This window comes from Hibiscus syriacus, unplaced genomic scaffold, assembly GCF_006381635.1.
Source record: "Hibiscus syriacus cultivar Baekdansim isolate YM2019G1 unplaced genomic scaffold, ASM638163v2 tig00000495_pilon, whole genome shotgun sequence".
In the NCBI taxonomy this organism is placed as follows: domain Eukaryota; kingdom Viridiplantae; phylum Streptophyta; class Magnoliopsida; order Malvales; family Malvaceae; genus Hibiscus; species Hibiscus syriacus.
Window position 1 is genome coordinate 13,324 of NW_024061793.1, and position 17,821 is coordinate 31,144.

General features: G+C 36.4%; 1 protein-coding gene across 1 annotated transcript; it reads left to right on the forward strand.

Annotated features, from left to right (window-relative positions):
* The first annotated feature begins 705 nt into the window (after positions 1 to 705).
* LOC120207783 (alpha-N-acetylglucosaminidase-like) lies at positions 706 to 16,390 on the forward strand. Its single transcript, XM_039207202.1, has 19 exons — positions 706 to 1,057; positions 1,146 to 1,225; positions 2,639 to 2,850; positions 2,968 to 3,089; positions 3,642 to 3,727; positions 4,058 to 4,152; positions 4,782 to 4,863; positions 5,116 to 5,222; positions 5,388 to 5,418; positions 12,081 to 12,198; positions 12,411 to 12,458; positions 13,230 to 13,339; positions 13,720 to 13,822; positions 14,138 to 14,236; positions 14,359 to 14,469; positions 14,791 to 15,023; positions 15,135 to 15,372; positions 15,455 to 15,533; positions 16,002 to 16,390. The coding sequence occupies exons 1-19, from the start codon at positions 842 to 844 to the stop codon at positions 16,244 to 16,246; spliced, it is 2,415 nt and encodes an 804-aa protein (XP_039063133.1). The 5' UTR covers positions 706 to 841; the 3' UTR covers positions 16,247 to 16,390.
* The last annotated feature ends 1,431 nt before the right edge of the window (positions 16,391 to 17,821 follow it).

Here is a 17,821-nt window from a genome sequence, read left to right on the forward strand (position 1 = left end):
TTCCAGAAAATAATCCCCGGTCATGCCTATCAAAACATGTTAGCTTCTTCTTCATGTAGAAAACCAAACTTTGGAACCATTTTGAATGCGCTTTTTACCCCGCTTACAATGTTTTATATGTGCCGATATTACCATCAATTAAAAGATAAATATCAATATTACGCATCTAATCTTATAAATTACGAAAATTTTCAGATTAACTATATGAAAATACCCCTCGAAAATGCCTATAAACACTTCCTGTGTGGACTGGAAATCTATATACAATACTACACGCGATAAATTGCTGAAATGATTCATTATCTCGTGTACCTAGCGTTTGGTATAACGCAGATTGTTTAACCTAATATTAAATTATATTATCTAAAAAATGTTTTGACGTTGGAGAAATCTCGTGCTTATAGAACACAAGGGTGTTACATGCATTTTGTAAGACGCGAGATAGTCATTCATATACAATTTGAAAATATTTTTCTAATGAATGCTAAATGAATTTTTGGGATTTTTTTAAAAATAAAAATGCCCTTTAATTCAGTATGATCATTCCTTAGGTGTCGGTCACATATGACTACTATATTTATAAATAATTTTAGAAGTAAAATATTTTAGTAAATAGCTGGGGAAAAAAACAGTATATTTGAGGAACAAAGTCCATTTGTATATATATAATTGGACTTTTTGTTAGTTGAGATGTAATTGTTGTCTTCCTTAGATCGCCGGCCGAAAATTTGTCCCATACTCTTTACCGAATCTGCTGAATCTCATCTGCTTCAATGATTCCATTTCTGTTTTATAAGCAGAATCGCCTCCCTCTCACCTCCATTCCCTCTCTTCCTCTTCCATGGATTCTCCGCTTCCCGCCATTTTTCTCCTCATTTTCTCTCTCTTCTCCGCGGCTTATTCCTCCACTCTCGGCGTCCAATACATTTCCGAACTTCTCCAAATCCAAGACCGCGAGAGAGCTCCTCCTTCCCTCCAGGTTGCGGCGGCTCGTGCCGTTCTCCATCGCCTGATTCATTCTCACTCTTCCGCCTTTGAATTCCGAATCATTTCTAAGGTTCTTTTAATTTCTGTCTTTTCGTTTCCTCTATATTTGGCCGCGTATACTGTGAATTGAAGGGTTAAACTGTCTCTCTCTTTTGTAGGAGAAATGTGGTGGTGAAGGAGCTTGTTTCGTTATCAACAACCATCCTTCTTCTTATAAATACGGAGCTCCAGAGATTATGTTAGTAAATATTTAATTTGTTTCACTACTTCTTGAATGTATATATGTCGAATTGCATGCAACATCTTTGTTATTATAAACTTATATTCGCTGAATTGAGACGTTCCCTTTATATGGAATAACTTTGACTACTAGCTGAGGATTACATTGCTTAGCGTTTTTGTTTTCACATCGTAATGCAGTCCTTTACTATATAGTCTTTAGAACTTAACCTATTACTAAAGTTTAACAAAATTCAATTCTACTCAGATTTTTAAAATTTCAAGTTATTCAATCAATTCGAATTTCTAATTTTTATTTTGAGTTTGAAATTTTAAAATTTGAATAATTGAGAAGCCAAAAATTAAAATGATGTTATTTTAGTTTTTAGTTAATTAATTTGATAATTTTACAATTTAGTCTCTAATTTTATTGTTTCTCTCATTCATTTTAATTCCATTCTTTACCAAATTTAAACCACATCCTCTTCAATTAATGTAGAATACCTATGTAGCTTCAATTCCTTTTTTCCGAAAACTAATTTCTTCTTTTTTGTAATTTAGTCCTTCTACTATGTATAATTTCATTGTTTCTTCACTTCCTCTTTGTCTTAAGTCTATTTTTTTTTTATCAAATTTGAACATGTTCTTATGTCTTTAGAATACTTATGTAATTTCAATACTCTTTTTGACAAAAAAAATCTTATTTTTTCCAATTTAATCCTTAAAATTTGCATTTTTATTTAATTTGGTCCCTCAATTGCAACTCTTTGTAAATTCTTTCTTCTCACCAATTCCTTGTCTCCTTTATGCTCTCTTTGGTAATTCTCCTCAAAATCCATTTTTTCTTTAAAAAATAACATTATAAATTTATTGTATAATTTTAAATGATGTTTGATTTATTAAATAACATTACAAATCTTACTTATACAAGCGAAAAAGAATTTGAAGAAATACATGCACATCGTATATATTTTGAGAGAACTGTTTAAATTGGAACCAATCAATAGCATAATATTATAAATAATTACATTTAAATTTGAATATAAACTTGAACAAATATATTTGATTCGACTCTACTAAAAAAATTCAAATAAAGTTTGAATGATAAATGTACCACCGTAAACTCGACTAACTCAAACTTTGTCCGCTCGACTCAATTGAATACTCACTCCTACGGGCCTACCTACTACATATCAATTCCAATACTTCAATTTTTAGCTCAACATGTGAGCTTATCCGGGATTTTTCAGAGAATTGTAAATTTACAAGTCTGGGATTGTAGAATTTATAGGCAATAAATACTTCCTCTACAATTTTTGGCCCATAACTGAAATATGTTTCGGCTCATGGTATTACATGAAACTGCTGTCTACTGGCATGTCTATGTGCAATATATAGAATGATAATTACATTTTTTTGCTGACTGGTGCAGAATCAGTGGTGTCACTGGGGTGGAAGTTTTGGCTGGTCTACACTGGTACTTAAAGTATTGGTGTGGTTCACACATATCCTGGAAAAAAACTGGTGGTGCACAACTATTCTCAATACCTCAGTCAGGCTCTCTCCCTCGTGTTCAAGATAGTGGAATCTTGGTGCAGAGACCTATTCCATGGAATTACTACCAAAATGCTGTTACATCAAGCTGTGAGCTTCTGTTCTGACCGTCCCTTTTATTCCTAATGAGTGATTAATGCCTTCATAAGTATTTCGAAATTTTGTTTGATGAAAATTATATGCACTTCATTTGTTTTCTTTTGGAAGATACTTTTGCTTGGTGGGATTGGGAAAGATGGGAACAGGAAATTGATTGGATGGCTCTCCAAGGTATCAACTTGCCGTTAGCATTTACTGGGCAAGAAACCATCTGGAGAAAAGTTTTCCAGGTAATTTCCTCATATAAAGTTTCTAAATTTTACTAACTTAGCAAACTTTTTTCATTTTGCCTGTCTTTTCACATTTTCTTGCTCGCAGAGAAGAGCTAGTTACATGCACAACCCTCCACCCAGCGACAACTCTTTCTGAAATTCAAGTTGAACCTTATTTTATATATTCTGGGACATAACACCAGGCTTTTAAAGTTTGTAACAAGTACTAATACTATAGCTAGTGGCTAGATTGTGAATTCTAAATGTCCTGTGCATATTGATATAGTCGCGGTATCAATTATAAAAGCTAAAACGAAGTCCTGTTATATTATATTAGTCACAGATTGCTTATTCCTGCTCAATATGCATTAATACTGATTGAAAGATGCATAATCAGTGTACTAGTAACAACCAGAGCTATTTTACTTTCAAAATTTCATTAACAAAATTGGAGTTAGCCTCATTGGCTAGTTAGTTTACTTTGGGAATTCTTTTCAAAGCCGTGAATAATGTTCGTAAGTTGGGTTTTTTAGATTTCAGTATTTCTTATCTACATTTTTTCTAAAGCAGAAATTCAATATAACCAATTCCGATTTGGATGACTTCTTTGGGGGCCCTGCATTTCTTGCTTGGTCACGTATGGGGAATTTGCACGGGTAAGTAGTTTGGAAAATGTTTAGAACTCTCTTGGAATATAGACTGATTAATTTGGTTTCAGCCAACATGGTAACTCTAATGTCAAGGCCTTTTAAGAACATGCTAATAGGAAGTGTCTTTACCTTCCTTTCAGAGTACGATTCTTTACTTCCCTTTGCATTGATGATTAGAATAAACCATGTGATACGTTAGGTGGAATGTTCTTCTAATGGGCTGTTCTAATAATCCCAGATATAGACATTTCTTTCCTTAAAAAACGGATATAGAGAATTTGGGTTGTAATAATGGTGTTGTAATTTTGAATATAATAAGTGGTACTTCAATGTCAGATGGGGTGGACCACTTCCAGAAAGTTGGTTTGATGGACAATTAACTTTGCAAAAGAAAATTCTTGCCAGAATGTATGAACTTGGAATGACTCCAGGTACCAATTGCTATAGCCATCCATTTCTTTCTTTTCTTTTCTTTTTCTGGAAGGAAAAATGGTTACTTTTCATTATTGTTAATTTTTCTTTGATGAATCAAATTCTTTTGAAATCTCAATTTCTGCTGCTCTAGAATGCTTGAAAACTAAAACTTCTCTTAAGAACTCTCTTTTTTCCCTAAAAAATTGTGATTATCTTGGAATGAACGAAGAAGTCTTGATTATTTTTTGTGAACTGTTTCATGGAAAAATAGCCACTCCTTGGATATTTAAAATTACTATATATTTTAGATTTTTTCTATGTATATTCTATTGAAAATCTATTTTCGCCTCCACCCCAAATTTTGCCCTCTAACATAAAATCTTGCGTCCATACCTGGATGTGCTCCCTTCTATCAAGTAGGCATCCTTCCTTGGTTTCATCTGAATGAGGTCAAGCATTAAAAAAGATCAAGTGCAGTATCAAATAAAAATAATTGATGGATACACAAAATTATTGCAAGTTCTTGGTAAAAAATTATGGAAAGCTTGGTTCTAATTGCTGATTTGGAGTAAACTTGTAAGCAAGAAGAATGGGTTTTTTCCCTTCTTGATTTAACAGTTTCAAAGTTTGCGAATATACTCTGCAGTCCTTCCAGCTTTTTCTGGCAATGTTCCTGCAGCATTAAAAGATATATTCCCTTCAGCAAAGATAGCACAGTTGGGTAATTGGTAAGTTACATAGCATTGTGAATTGGACAAATGGATTTTTTATGTCTCGAAAGTATATTTTTGAATTGTCAAATTGTTCATATTTTCTCCACATGCATCTTGGCAATAATATTTGTTTTGAAGTGTTTCAGCTTTCTATTTCATCCAACTGAACTTAGTAGTTGAAATATAGGCTTCTTGTCCAAGGTTGAGAATTTTCTACAAAATTTAAACAAAGGATTGGAACCTCAATAATTCATCTGAAATCTTCAGGTTTTCTGTTAAAAATAACCCTAAATGGTGTTGCACTTATCTACTTGATGCAACTGATCCCTTGTTCGTAGAGATTGGGAGAACCTTCATTGAGGAACAACTAAAAGGTGTGTTCCTTCAATTCCTTGGTCCTTTATGTTCATAAGCTGCTCTTTCTCTCTCTGTCTATCTCTCATGCACTTAGAAGTTATTAAATGTTTCTTTCCTTTCTACTTACAATTTATGCAATTCATTTTAACCTTTTTAATGTTTGGTCTTACATCTTTGGTCAGAATATGGAAGAACAAGCCACATCTACAACTGGTAAGATTTTAATTTTAGAGATCCATATTGTTGGATTGTAATCATTTTTGATATAGTGGTAATTTCAATTTGTGAAAATCACTAAATTACTCCTTGGTACCCTTTACTTTGGCTTTGATCCTGTTCTGGAAGGCATGATTTACTAATTTACAGTAGATTATGAAGAGAAATTTTTTTATATAGAAAGATGGCCTCGTTAAAAAACCCCATCATAACCTCCGATCTACATAGGTAGATCAGTGGACATGAAAAGAGTGCCAATAATTTTATTACTAAAAAACCAGATACAACAGCAGTACATTATGTAAAGAACTAGATTTTTCCGGTAGTGAAAGAATTAAAATTTTTTTATTCAAAGGAAAATTGCTTCTTACACAAGAGGGTACATAGGCTTTTTATACACATGAATTAGAGACCTAGATAAAATTGGAGTTATCTTTTCTACAAATTAAGTAGTTTTATAGATAAATTAGGATGAAGAGTTTAACTTAAACACTACTTACACTCCCCCTCAAGCTGGGAAGTAAATATTGTGAAGACCTAGCTTGGATGTAATTTCGTCAAAGGAAATCCTTGGAAGTGCCTTGGTCAATACATCGGCTAGTTGGTTTTGTGAAGAGACATAGTTTAGTTTCACAGTTCCACCATTTACTTTTTCTGCAATAAAGTGTATGTCGATCTCCACATGTTTTGTTCTATCGTAGTGCATCGGATTCTTTGCAATGCTTATCGCAGATTTGTTGTCACGTAGAAGTTCAAAATAGTTGTTATCGCACATCTCTAGTTCGGTTAAGAGTCTTTGTAGCCAAATTCCTTCACACATCCCGAGTGCTATCGCCCTATATACTGCTTCTGCATTGCTCCTGGAGACTACTGATTGTTTCTTGCTCCTCCATGTTACTAGGTTTCCCCATACAAATGATCAATATCCTGTGGTTGACCTTCTATATATTAATTCTCCAGCCCAGCTTAAATCTGAGAAGATTTTAATTGTTTTGTCTTCATGTTTTCTGAAAATCAATCCATGTCATAGTGTCATCTTTAGATATCTTAAGATTCGATTGACTGCCTCCAGATGCTCTTCTTTCGGATCATTCATCTATTGACTCACAATGCTAACAAGAAAAACATTGTCAGGTCTAGTTAGAAATAGATAAATGAGTTTACCCACTAACCTCTGATAATGTTCCTTATTTATCGGGTTTCCATCTTTACTCAATTTTAAGTTAACTTCCATAGGAGTTTCTGAGGGTTTCCAATTAGTCATTTCAATTTCAGAAAGTAAGTCTAGAATATACTTTCTTTGATTTATGACAATTCCTTCTCGTGATCTCGTTACCTCCATGCCTAGGAAATATCTTAGAGTTCCCAAATCTTTGGTTTCAAATTCCTTATCTAGTAAAGTCTTCAACTTTTCGATTTCAACTAAGTCATCACCCGTGATGATGATATCATCAACGTAGACAATCAATATTAACTTCTTCTTATCAGAAGCCGTTTTTACAAACAGTGTGTGATCGGATTGACACTGTTTGTAGTTGTCTTGTAATATTACTTTCATGAATCTATCAAACCAAGCTCGAGGTGCTTGTTTTAGAGCATATAAGGATTTCAGTAATTTACATACCCGGTTATTTCCAGAATGAATTCCTGGTAGAACTTTCATATAGACCTCTTCTTCAAGATTGCCATTGAGAAATGCATTTTTCACGTCTAGTTGGTGAAGTATCTAATCCTTGTTTGCCGCTAAGGATAATAAAACTCGAACAGTGTTGAGTTTTGCAACTGGAGCAAAGGTCTCCTGATAGTCAACTCCATAAGTCTGAGTGAACCCTTTTGCCACAAGTCTAGCCTTATATCTCTCAATTTTTCCATCTACCTTGAATTTCACATTAAAGACCCATTTGCAGCCGACTGGTTTCTTGTGTTTAGCTAGATCAACGATGACCCAGTTTTTGTTGTTTTCTAAAGCTGAAATTTCTTCTTCAACTGTCTTCTTTCACTCATGACTTTTTAATGCCTTCTCTATAGTTTCTGGAATGTGAATATGATCAATCTGAGCTGTGAAAGTCTTAAGACCAGACATTAGTTTCCCATAAGCAACAAATTTACTAATAAGATGACTTGTACATCATCTAACTCCCTTTATTTGAGCAATTGGTAACTCACTAGTATCAATTACCACATTCAACTTACTTTGGTCACCATCTCCTTCGTCTGTCAATGGATTTAAACCCGGTTCTGGCTCTTGACAATGCATTGGCTGCGATGTGGAAGGTAGGGCTTGTTTGGGTCGTATTTTGTAGATGAGAATATCGGTAGATGGTCTGGGTGTTTTATGAGAGTCGATGGGATTAGTGGATTGGTTTTCATTATCAGATGTGGTGGTGTTAAGAGGTTGTGGAGTGGTAGTTTTTTCAGTAGAAGATGGACTGATGGGTAACTCAGTAATAATCGGTAAAAGTTGAAATTTAGACTCACTCTCCCTCCTGGATTTCGGCTTTTGAGAAGAATGATTTATGCTCTTGAAAAGTGACATTCATAGATGTGAAGAATCGTTTTGTAGAAGGAGAGTTGCAATAATAATCTTTCTGATGGGATGAATAACCAACAAAGACACACTAAATTGCCCGAGGATCAAGTTTAGATTTATGAGGATTATGGTCATGGACAAAGGCAGTACAACCAAAGACACGAAGAGGAACATAAGAGGTAAAAGGTTTGAAATGAGGGAATTTAGTGGAAAGGATATCCCGTGGACACTTAAATGCAAGAATTTTACTAGGCAAATGATTGATTAGAAAAGTAGTTGTTAAAAGAGCCTCACCCTAAAGGTATTTCAAAACATTAGAAGAAAAAAGGAGTGCTCGGGTTACCTCGAGAAGATGACGATTTTTACATTCTGCGACCACATTTTTTTGTGGAGTGTCGACACAGGAAGTGAGGTGGACTATTCCGTTTTCCTGTTGTTGTGGTGTGTCGACACAAGAAGTGAGGTGGACTATTCAGTTTTCCTGGAAGAAAGATCCCAATGACTGAGAGAGGTATTCCCCACCATTATCAAACTTTCGGATGCCAATGGAACTTTGGATTTGTGTTTCAACCATTTTGTGGAATCGTTTGAAGATGATACAAGACTCAAATTTGTCCTTCATAAGGAAGGTCCAAGTGGTACGAGAGTGGTCATCAATAAAAGTAATAAACCAACAAATTCCATATAAACCCGTAACCCGTGAAGGTCCCCAAATGTCACTATGAATTAAGGAAAAAGGTTTAGGTGAGCGGGAGGGAGAAGGAGGATAAGAGCTCCGAATGTGTTTTGCAAGAGAACAAATGTCACAAGAAAATGATGCGGGGTTTTTATTAATGAATAATTTGGGAAACAATTTTGCAAGATAAGGAAAACTTGGGTGACCTAACCTAAAATGCCATAACACAATGTCAGCAGCCGCATCTGTAGGAGAAACTGAAACAAAGGAAGAGATAAATGGTGCGAGTGAATGGTTTGAAATGAGAGCATAAGGAGGAGCGTCAAGGATGTAGAGTCCACCACGACGCCTAGCATTGCCAATCACCATACCCGAGGTCAAATCCTGAAATTCACAATGATCATGAGTAAAAATGAAAAGTACGACCCAAATCAGTAGATAATTTGCTAATCGAAAGAAGATTGCAAGTCAAACTTGGAACAAATAGAACATTAGACAGAATAATGCGGCTATTAATGCGAACCGAGCCACTGCCCTTAACTGGTGATAGGGAGCCATCAGCAATACGAACACTGCATGAGATACCATTTTTGTGAAATATTGAAAATAAACTGAAGTTACCCTCATATGATCACTTGCTCCGGAATCAACAATCCAAGAGACACATCCGGGTGAAGGGGATAAGGAGGCAAAAGGAGAACTACCTTCGCTAACAGTGCATGCAGATTTGGGCTCAATAGCAGGAGGAATCTATAAATGACCAAACATCTTCCCTAGATTGTCCAGCTGTTGATGAGAAAAGGAACCACCTTCCAATGTTGTTACAGCAGAGTTACCGTAGGATGGACGCGAGAATGATTTCGATGGAGTCCAGTTGACCGGACAACCATGTAGTTTCCAGTATTTATCATGAACATGACCAGGTTTTCGGCAGTGATCGCACCAGGGACGGCCTTTCTTGACACGAGTGTCACCGAAAAAATGAGTATTCAAGGCAGAACTTCCAACGGATGGTGGATGCATCAGAGAGCGGCAGCTTTCTTCACGATGAACTTCAGAGAACACCTCGCGAAGAGATAGAAGAGGCCTGATGCCTAAAATCCAGCCACGGACATCATCAAGAGAGATAGACAGCCCTGACAGAAATTGAAAAATACATCGTTTTCCAAGCAGCCTTTGTAGAGTTTGGCATCTGCACCGGTTTGCCAAGCAGGAGTTTCGAACAAATCAATTTGCTGCCATAAACGAGATAGTTGAGTAAAGTATTTTGTAATAGTAGGATTGCCCTGCTTCAAGTTATTGATCTCGCATTCAATGGAAAACATGGCAAACGAGTTTTCCAGATTGGAGTATGTTTCCTTGGCGACGTTCCAGATTTCTGAGGAGGCGGTGGTGTAGAGCATGAAGTTCCCGCTAATGTCAGGCAACATAGAGTTGAGGAGCCACGACATGATTGTGGTGTTCTCGGTGAGCCAAGTGTCGTATTGGGGATCGTAGGGATCGGGGATCGGCATATTATCAGAGAAATATTGTTGTTTTTGGCGACTGGTGATGAACAGACGCACGGATTGAGACCATGCAATGTAATTCTCACCATTGAGACGATGACAAGTAATGGACGAGGAAACCGAGTCGGAAGGAGACGACTGGATAATGGAGTTTTCAGCCTCGGATGGAAGATTCGGTGAAGAAGGATATGCCATAACTGTCGAGAAGAGGAATTGAAGGCTGTGTTAAGGGGGGACCGGGTTGGCTGAAAAGTGACCAAACAGCAGAACGGGAAGGGCTACTACTGTGATGAGGGTAGCACTGGACCAGCAGCGCGATGAGAGCAGTACGATGAGGAGAGCAGCGGCGTGACAGAAGCGGCACTGTGAGGAGAGAAGTACTGAGAGGAGAGCAGTACTGGGAGAAGAGCAGCGTTGTGGTTGCGCAGCAAGGAGACAATTCCGCGACGAGGTTGTGCTGGGATGCGAGGAAAATAGCGCTGCGATGAGGACGGTGCTGCGAAGGGTGCGGCGATTCGATGGAGCAACTCTGCGGAGGTGCAGCAAGGGGACGACACTTGTGAAGGAAAACGGCGCTGCGAGGGATTTGGTGATGTGATGGGTACAGCGGTGTGATCGGATATTTACGATTGGGAGGACGGCAGTGTGCTGATAGCATCCTACTGATCGAAGGGATGACAAATGGCGGCGGCAGCAAGGCTGGGATCGACGCCGGCGAATGATACCATGTAAAGAACTAGATTTTTCCAATAGTGAAAGAATTAAAATTCTTTTATTCAAAGGAAAATTGCTTCTTACACAAGAGGGTACATAAGCTTTTATACACATGAATTAGAGACCTAGATAAAATAGGAGTCATCTTTTGTACAAATTAAGGAGTAGTTTTAGAGATAAATTAGGATGAAGAGTTTAACTTAAACACTACTTACACATTAGACCAATTACAATCAGACTCCTACCACCAAACAACAAAACCCAATACAAACTACCAACCAATCCCTACATATTACCCCTCGTCAGGCCTATCCAATTCCCAACTTGGCAAACTCATCTGCCTTGTAATTGGCACCTCTCTTAATATGCCTAATGACCACACCCCTATTTATATGCCTAATGACCACACCCCTATTTCTCACTATATTAGCAATGTCATTCACCACAGCTTTAAACAAAGGAGTACAAGAAGCTGGATTTTTACTCCATTCTAGAGTCACTAGACAATCAGATTCTAAAATTAGCCTTCCCCTAGAAGCCCACTCCGAGTCCAAAAATCTGATTATTGAATTTAGTAGATTACAGTAGTTTAAATAAACTGAGTTGCTGACTTCTAATAGGACTTTTAAGCTAAAGATAAAATTCTATCAAGAGATAGAGACAACAAAGACTCCTAAGATTTATCCTTTCTAACAGTTAATATATTTACAACCTTTGTTTTATTAGAAAATTACTTCTAAAAGACAAAGCAGAACCAATGCTTATGGAAGTGTTTGATGCATTTAATGCTGTTGTCTTTAAATCTGTTCAAGTCAATGGGCTCTAATAAATTAGGCTGCAGAAAGCAGTTTATGATGCCATTTTGGTTCCATTTTAATCCTCTTTGATTTAACATGTGAATTTCACTAGCATGTTATGGCTTAAAAATCTCGAATGGTCATTATTATGCTTTTGTTAGCTCAATGGGCCAATTTTCTGTCAGTCTTGTTTTTCACTTATTCAATTGTTTCTTCATCTCAACCTCTCTGGACTTAGCCTGATTCTGTGCAGTAGGATTAAGATTTAAGAACACAATGACACTTATAAAAACATTCATTCAATGTTTACATGTTGTCATCTTGTCTGTAGAAGCGGTGTTCATTTGCCGCTTTTGATTTGAACTACTAATCCATATATCAATCTTTTTATCACCTTATTTCTACATTATTTTGATATGTTCCTAACCGTGTAGTGACACATTTGATGAGAATACCCCTCCGTTGGATGATCCAGGGTACATCTCCTCATTAGGTGCAGCAATCTTTAGTGGGATGCAGAGTGGTGATGAAAATGCCATGTGGCTAATGCAGGTCAAAAGATAAAAATCCCAATCACTTCACTTTAGAAACTGAAGAACCTTCTTTTATTTGTGACAGTCAAAGGAGACCCAATCTGTCCATCTTTTCCCTGTTAATTTTTTTATGGTCAGGATGCAAATGCACTATATCATTGCATTCCTGACCACCATAGAGTTTAGTATCTTTTGTCCTTATTTTCTAACTGATCAAACTTTGTACCATAGGGATGGCTGTTTTCATATGATCTGTTCTGGAGGCCTCCACAAATGAAGGTTATATCTATAGTTTTTCTTTTTAATTGTCTACTAGTCACTGCCTTTCCAATCTCTAAATACATCAGCTCTTTGTCTTCTATGTCAATCTGGTTTTAGTATTTTATTCCGATCATCTACACCTTGAATCAAAAGTTGATAAGTTTCATTTTTAATTGCTATAACTGAAGGTTAAAGCATGGTAGGAAGCATTATTACTTATTAGTATGAAGAGAAACAGGTGGAGGGGGATAGCCCTAAATTGTGTGGTCCTTTATTTTTTTTATGTTTCAGTCATATATGCGGCAACCAAGTGAATAATTCGAACTTATCTCTAGCCCTAATATATATTCTTAAAGCCAAATACCATAGTATTTAGTCACCCTTCGGAGAAGAAACTTCACAGTTCACTGCTAGGTACATTGTGTCAATGAAGTTTTATTTCCTGCTATCAGCCAAATAGAAACTAATTCTGAACTTCTTCAATCCCAAAACAACATTCATTATTTTCCTTTCAGGTTAGAAGATTTAAGTAATTAGCTTTCCTTGACTCTCAATGATACTGTGGCATTACTTTCCAGAATTTGAGTTCATATGTAAATCTTGTTTTCTAGTATGAAATTGGAAAATTCATGTACCTGTTTGTGTATTCTAATATAATCATATTTGTGCTTACATGCTCAGAAGAGCATGTTAAGATTATTATGCATTCTGACATTTTCTTTTGAAGATGACGAAAATGAGAAGACATATATCTTGTTCATTGACTGGTAGTAATTATGCTTTTCTCAGGCACTTCTACACTCTGTTCCCTTGGGGAAGTTGGTCGTCCTTGATTTGTTTGCTGAAGTGAAACCCATCTGGATTTCTTCAGAGCAGTTTTATGGTGTTCCTTACATCTGGAAAGTTATCGTTGCATTGTTTCTTTCTCTGTTTTTTATTTCATTTGTATAAGAAAACTAACATGTTGATTTAATCATGTGTCCGCAAGTTTCTATCAATAATTTTGATCCTCATAAAGGAAACGTATCCTAACCTGATGCCTTTGTGTTAAGTAACTCCTAGGTAATATTACTTCTACAGTATACCTCAGACCTCCCACCCCACAAACAAAATATATATTGAACATTGGAAAAACAGCATCCAATGGACATACAGAATTAAATTTTCAAGACTGAAAACAATGGTTTTGTTCTGTTACCAACTTGAAGGCAAAGAAATGGAAGTATGGAACTTGTTCTCTTCTGTGTCTCATCTGGTCCGTTGGCATCCTACTTTACAGGTGCATGCTACACAACTTTGCAGGGAATGTTGAGATGTATGGAATTTTGGATGCAATTGCTTCTGGCCCTATCGAAGCTCTTAAAAGTGAAAACACAACAATGGTAAGTTGTATTACATATTTCTAGTTCCAAAATACCACCAAACAGTTGTGGATGTCATCAGATTTGGCTATTTCACCTTTTATATCAGTAAGCGGTTACTGTGAAAAATTGTTCTCATTAAATTATAGCCTGCAACGTTTACTTTCCATTTTAACATGCTTGCCTGCATGTATGAGCATTACATGTCATGCAGATGAGATTTCCAAGAACTGACTAATACACTTCTGGCTGTTTGAAATTTATTTGCTGTGATTTTTTATTTATTCTTTTTATAACTCAAATCTGTCTCTGACTTCATCTACAATTTCCGTTAAGGTTGGCATTGGGATGTCAATGGAAGGTATAGAACAAAATCCAATTGTTTATGATCTCATGTCTGAGATGGCATTTCAACACAAAAAAGTCAATGTCGAGGTAATTTTTCTAGTTGATGGACAGAAAACTTGCTGGAATAGAGTGTAAAGGCATGCATTTTCCATTGGGCTAAACCAAATTCTAAACCAACCTTTTCTTCTTTACTAAAATACATCTTTCAGGCATGGATTGAACTGTATATAGCAAGGCGTTATGGTCAATCATTTCCTTTAATAAGAGACGCATGGAGTATATTATACCACACAATCTACAATTGCACAGATGGTGCCTATGTAAGTCCTCAAACTTATTGAAATGTATTTTCCGCTCTGCTGTGCAATATCTTGTCAAGTTGTCCTGGCACGAAGGCATCCCATCAAGTTCCTCAAACATGCAAGGGTTTTATATTGTCATGTTTCTGTGTATAGCTTTATCAGGTTGACATGGCTTTCATGGTCCATCAGTTCCTTGTGCATGACTGACTTTAATTCTTTTTTTTTTCTTGAAATAAACTGACTTGAATGTTAATTGACTGATTCGAGGCTATAATCACAATAAAAAATAACCCCTAATCTTAATCTTTATACAGTTGATAATTTCTATCATTTGAACAGGACAAGAATAGGGATGTTATCGTAGCATTTCCGGATGTCAGTCCATTCTTTATTTCATTACCGCTAGAGAGGTATCAACACTATGGTAAACCAACTTCAAGAAGAGCTGTACTAAGGGAGAAAACAAATGCATATGAACAACCTCATCTATGGTATTCAACTTCTGAGGTGATAAAGGCATTAGAACTTTTTATTGCAAGTGGGAATGAACTATCTGCAAGCAGCACCTACAGGTAGATTTTTTGGTTCCAAAACACCATGTGTTTTAGTAAATGCTTTGCCAATTGTGATGTATTGTAGAATTCTAGTATGTGCATTCATGGAAATCTACTTTCTGTGCCCAGCTATGACTTAGTTGACTTGAGTAGACAAGCTCTGGCTAAATATGCAAATGAGCTATTCTTAAAGATCATAGACGCCTATACATTAAAATATGTCGATAGAGTCACCTCTCTGAGTGAGAAGTTTTTAGAGCTTGTTGAAGATATGGACACTCTATTGGCCTGCCATGATGGGTTTCTTCTGGGACCTTGGCTAGAAAGTGCTAAACAACTTGCACAAAATGAAGAAGAAGAGAAACAGGTTAGAATCCCTTTAAAGGTTATTTTTATAAGCTATTCATATTGCTAGAAGATTGTGGATTGACGTGATCTCAAAAATACAGTTCGAGTGGAATGCAAGAACTCAAATTACCATGTGGTTTGATAACACTGTAGAGGAAGCAAGTTTACTTCGTGATTATGGTATTTTTACACCTCACTGCCTACTCTTGCTCTTATCTTTCTTAAAGAGTTTCATGGTTGTGGAACCATGTTACTTGGACTTTTTTCCCCAAAGATATTCATGTCCAACTATTGTTTGCTCATCTTATCCGTGTCGAACAGATCTGTATTCGATACATATCCCGAGTAGGGATATCATAAATGGTGTATATACCTTGGACTTAAGTTCTATGTTAGATCCTCCAAGTTAACCGTCACATTTCTACTAAACAAGTTCCTTTTGTAATCATAACTATTCTTATAAAGAGATACTAAGAATTAAGGCTTGAAGTCAAGTTTCTGTAAATTCTCTTATATTCTTCTATTTTTTATATTAGTGATATTCTCTTCTTTTGCTCATTATACTGTTTATTTTATCGTGCGATCACTATACATGTAGTCATCTTTTAATGAATTCCCATTTCTATGCTTTTTATTGCGATGGTGTAGGAAACAAGTATTGGAGTGGACTTGTACGAGATTATTATGGCCCCCGAGCAGCAATTTATTTCAAACTTTTGATAGAAAGTCTAGAAAAGGGCGAGGAGTTCAAGATGCAGAAATGGAGGAGGGAATGGATAAAACTAACAAACGATTGGCAGAGCAGTCGGAAGTTGTTTCCGGTGAAAAGCAACGGGAATGCCATTAGCATGTCGAGGTTGCTATACAACAAGTATTTAAGGTCAGAGTCTTGATCTGGATTCAAAGAGTCAAGATGTTTGAATCAACATTTTGAGATGAATAGCTGAATTCAAAGTTATCAACGTGTCAAACTTTCGAGATTATAATCAGAGATGGACCAAGGGATATCGGAGTACGGTCGCATATCTTGAAAATTTCAATTCCCATGGTATTTTCTAATTTTGTCTTGGATTCACAAAGACATTTGCTTAACATAATGATTAAGAAACTTTAAAAGGTGATTTATCTAAGACCTATATCTGATATCGTACATTTGATCATGTCAATGAGATTCATATAGTAAAGTTACAAAAAGAATGCTATCTAGCTAGGTCCACATGATCATGAATCGTTTGAAACATGTGAATGCTGCCGTCTCACTCACAAGACGATTAAGACTCACTTTACTGGAAAAGATGGAATGACTAAAGATTTATTAGGCTTAATACATGCATTAGCTTTTATCGACAATCATTCTAAATATACCTTAATGAAGTAAAAGTATGAAGCTCTTGAAAAGTTTGAGAGATTTCAGGGTCGAAGTAGGAAAGTAAATTGGTGAGAGTATTATTATATTTGGGTCAGATTAAGAAAGAATATTTTTATCGAGAAATTTCCATCCTGTGAAGAAAAATAATAAACTCTATGTAACACCCTAATTTAGGAGCTAAATTTTTAGAAATTATAAAGTAGGGAGTTTAAAGTGGTATTTTGGAAGAAATTGGGGATTAAAGTGTAAAATCGCAAAGTTAAGATACCATTTTATAAAGTGCAGGAAATTCAATGACTAAACTCATAATTTACCTTTTTTTTTTGGAGAGAATTATAAATCTCTCATTCGTATGTTTATGCATATTTTTTCCTCATTTTCCTTTTACTGGTCAACTACTTTGAGCTTTGATCTATTCACCGTCCGGCCACCGTTCGATGATCCAAAACCACCATTGTGTTCGTTGTCGACCAAAGAACAAAACCCTTCAAAGTGCTTGTCGTGAATCGACGTCGTTCGTCATCAATTTCAATCGGAAGTATTGTCGGTTTTAACTCAATCTCCGTTGGTTTTCCATCGATCCAAGTGGATCCGACCACCCATTTTCGACACCTCCCACACCATCGTGTTCCTTGAATCGTTCTAAGTCCACCGGTGTCCGTCGCATCTCTGTCATCGTCGACACGTGGAGGGGTGAGAAAGTCAAAGTTTCCGACGTTTCGGAATCGAGCTCTCCACCGTTCAAAATTTTGAACTGAGCTTGGTGTCTTAAAATCGCTTAAAATATTTTTAGAAATTTTTCGGACACCGTATCACTGTTCACGCACCGCCCCTGCGCGTGGGGGAGCTTCGGAAACTGTTGGGGCAGTTTGACCCGTTGACCCGACCCGTTTGACCCGGTTTGACCCAACCCGTTCAGCGTTGACTTTTACCAAAAAGTCAAAATTTTCAAAAAAATAATATTTTATGTTTTTCAACGTCCTAAGCTCGATTCCGAAGTCCGTTTTTCCAAATTCGATCCCGAAAGCCTCGAAGTTGTTAGTCAAACCCATTGACTTTGGCTTTGACTGACCAAAAAGTCAAAAATTTTGAAAAGTCA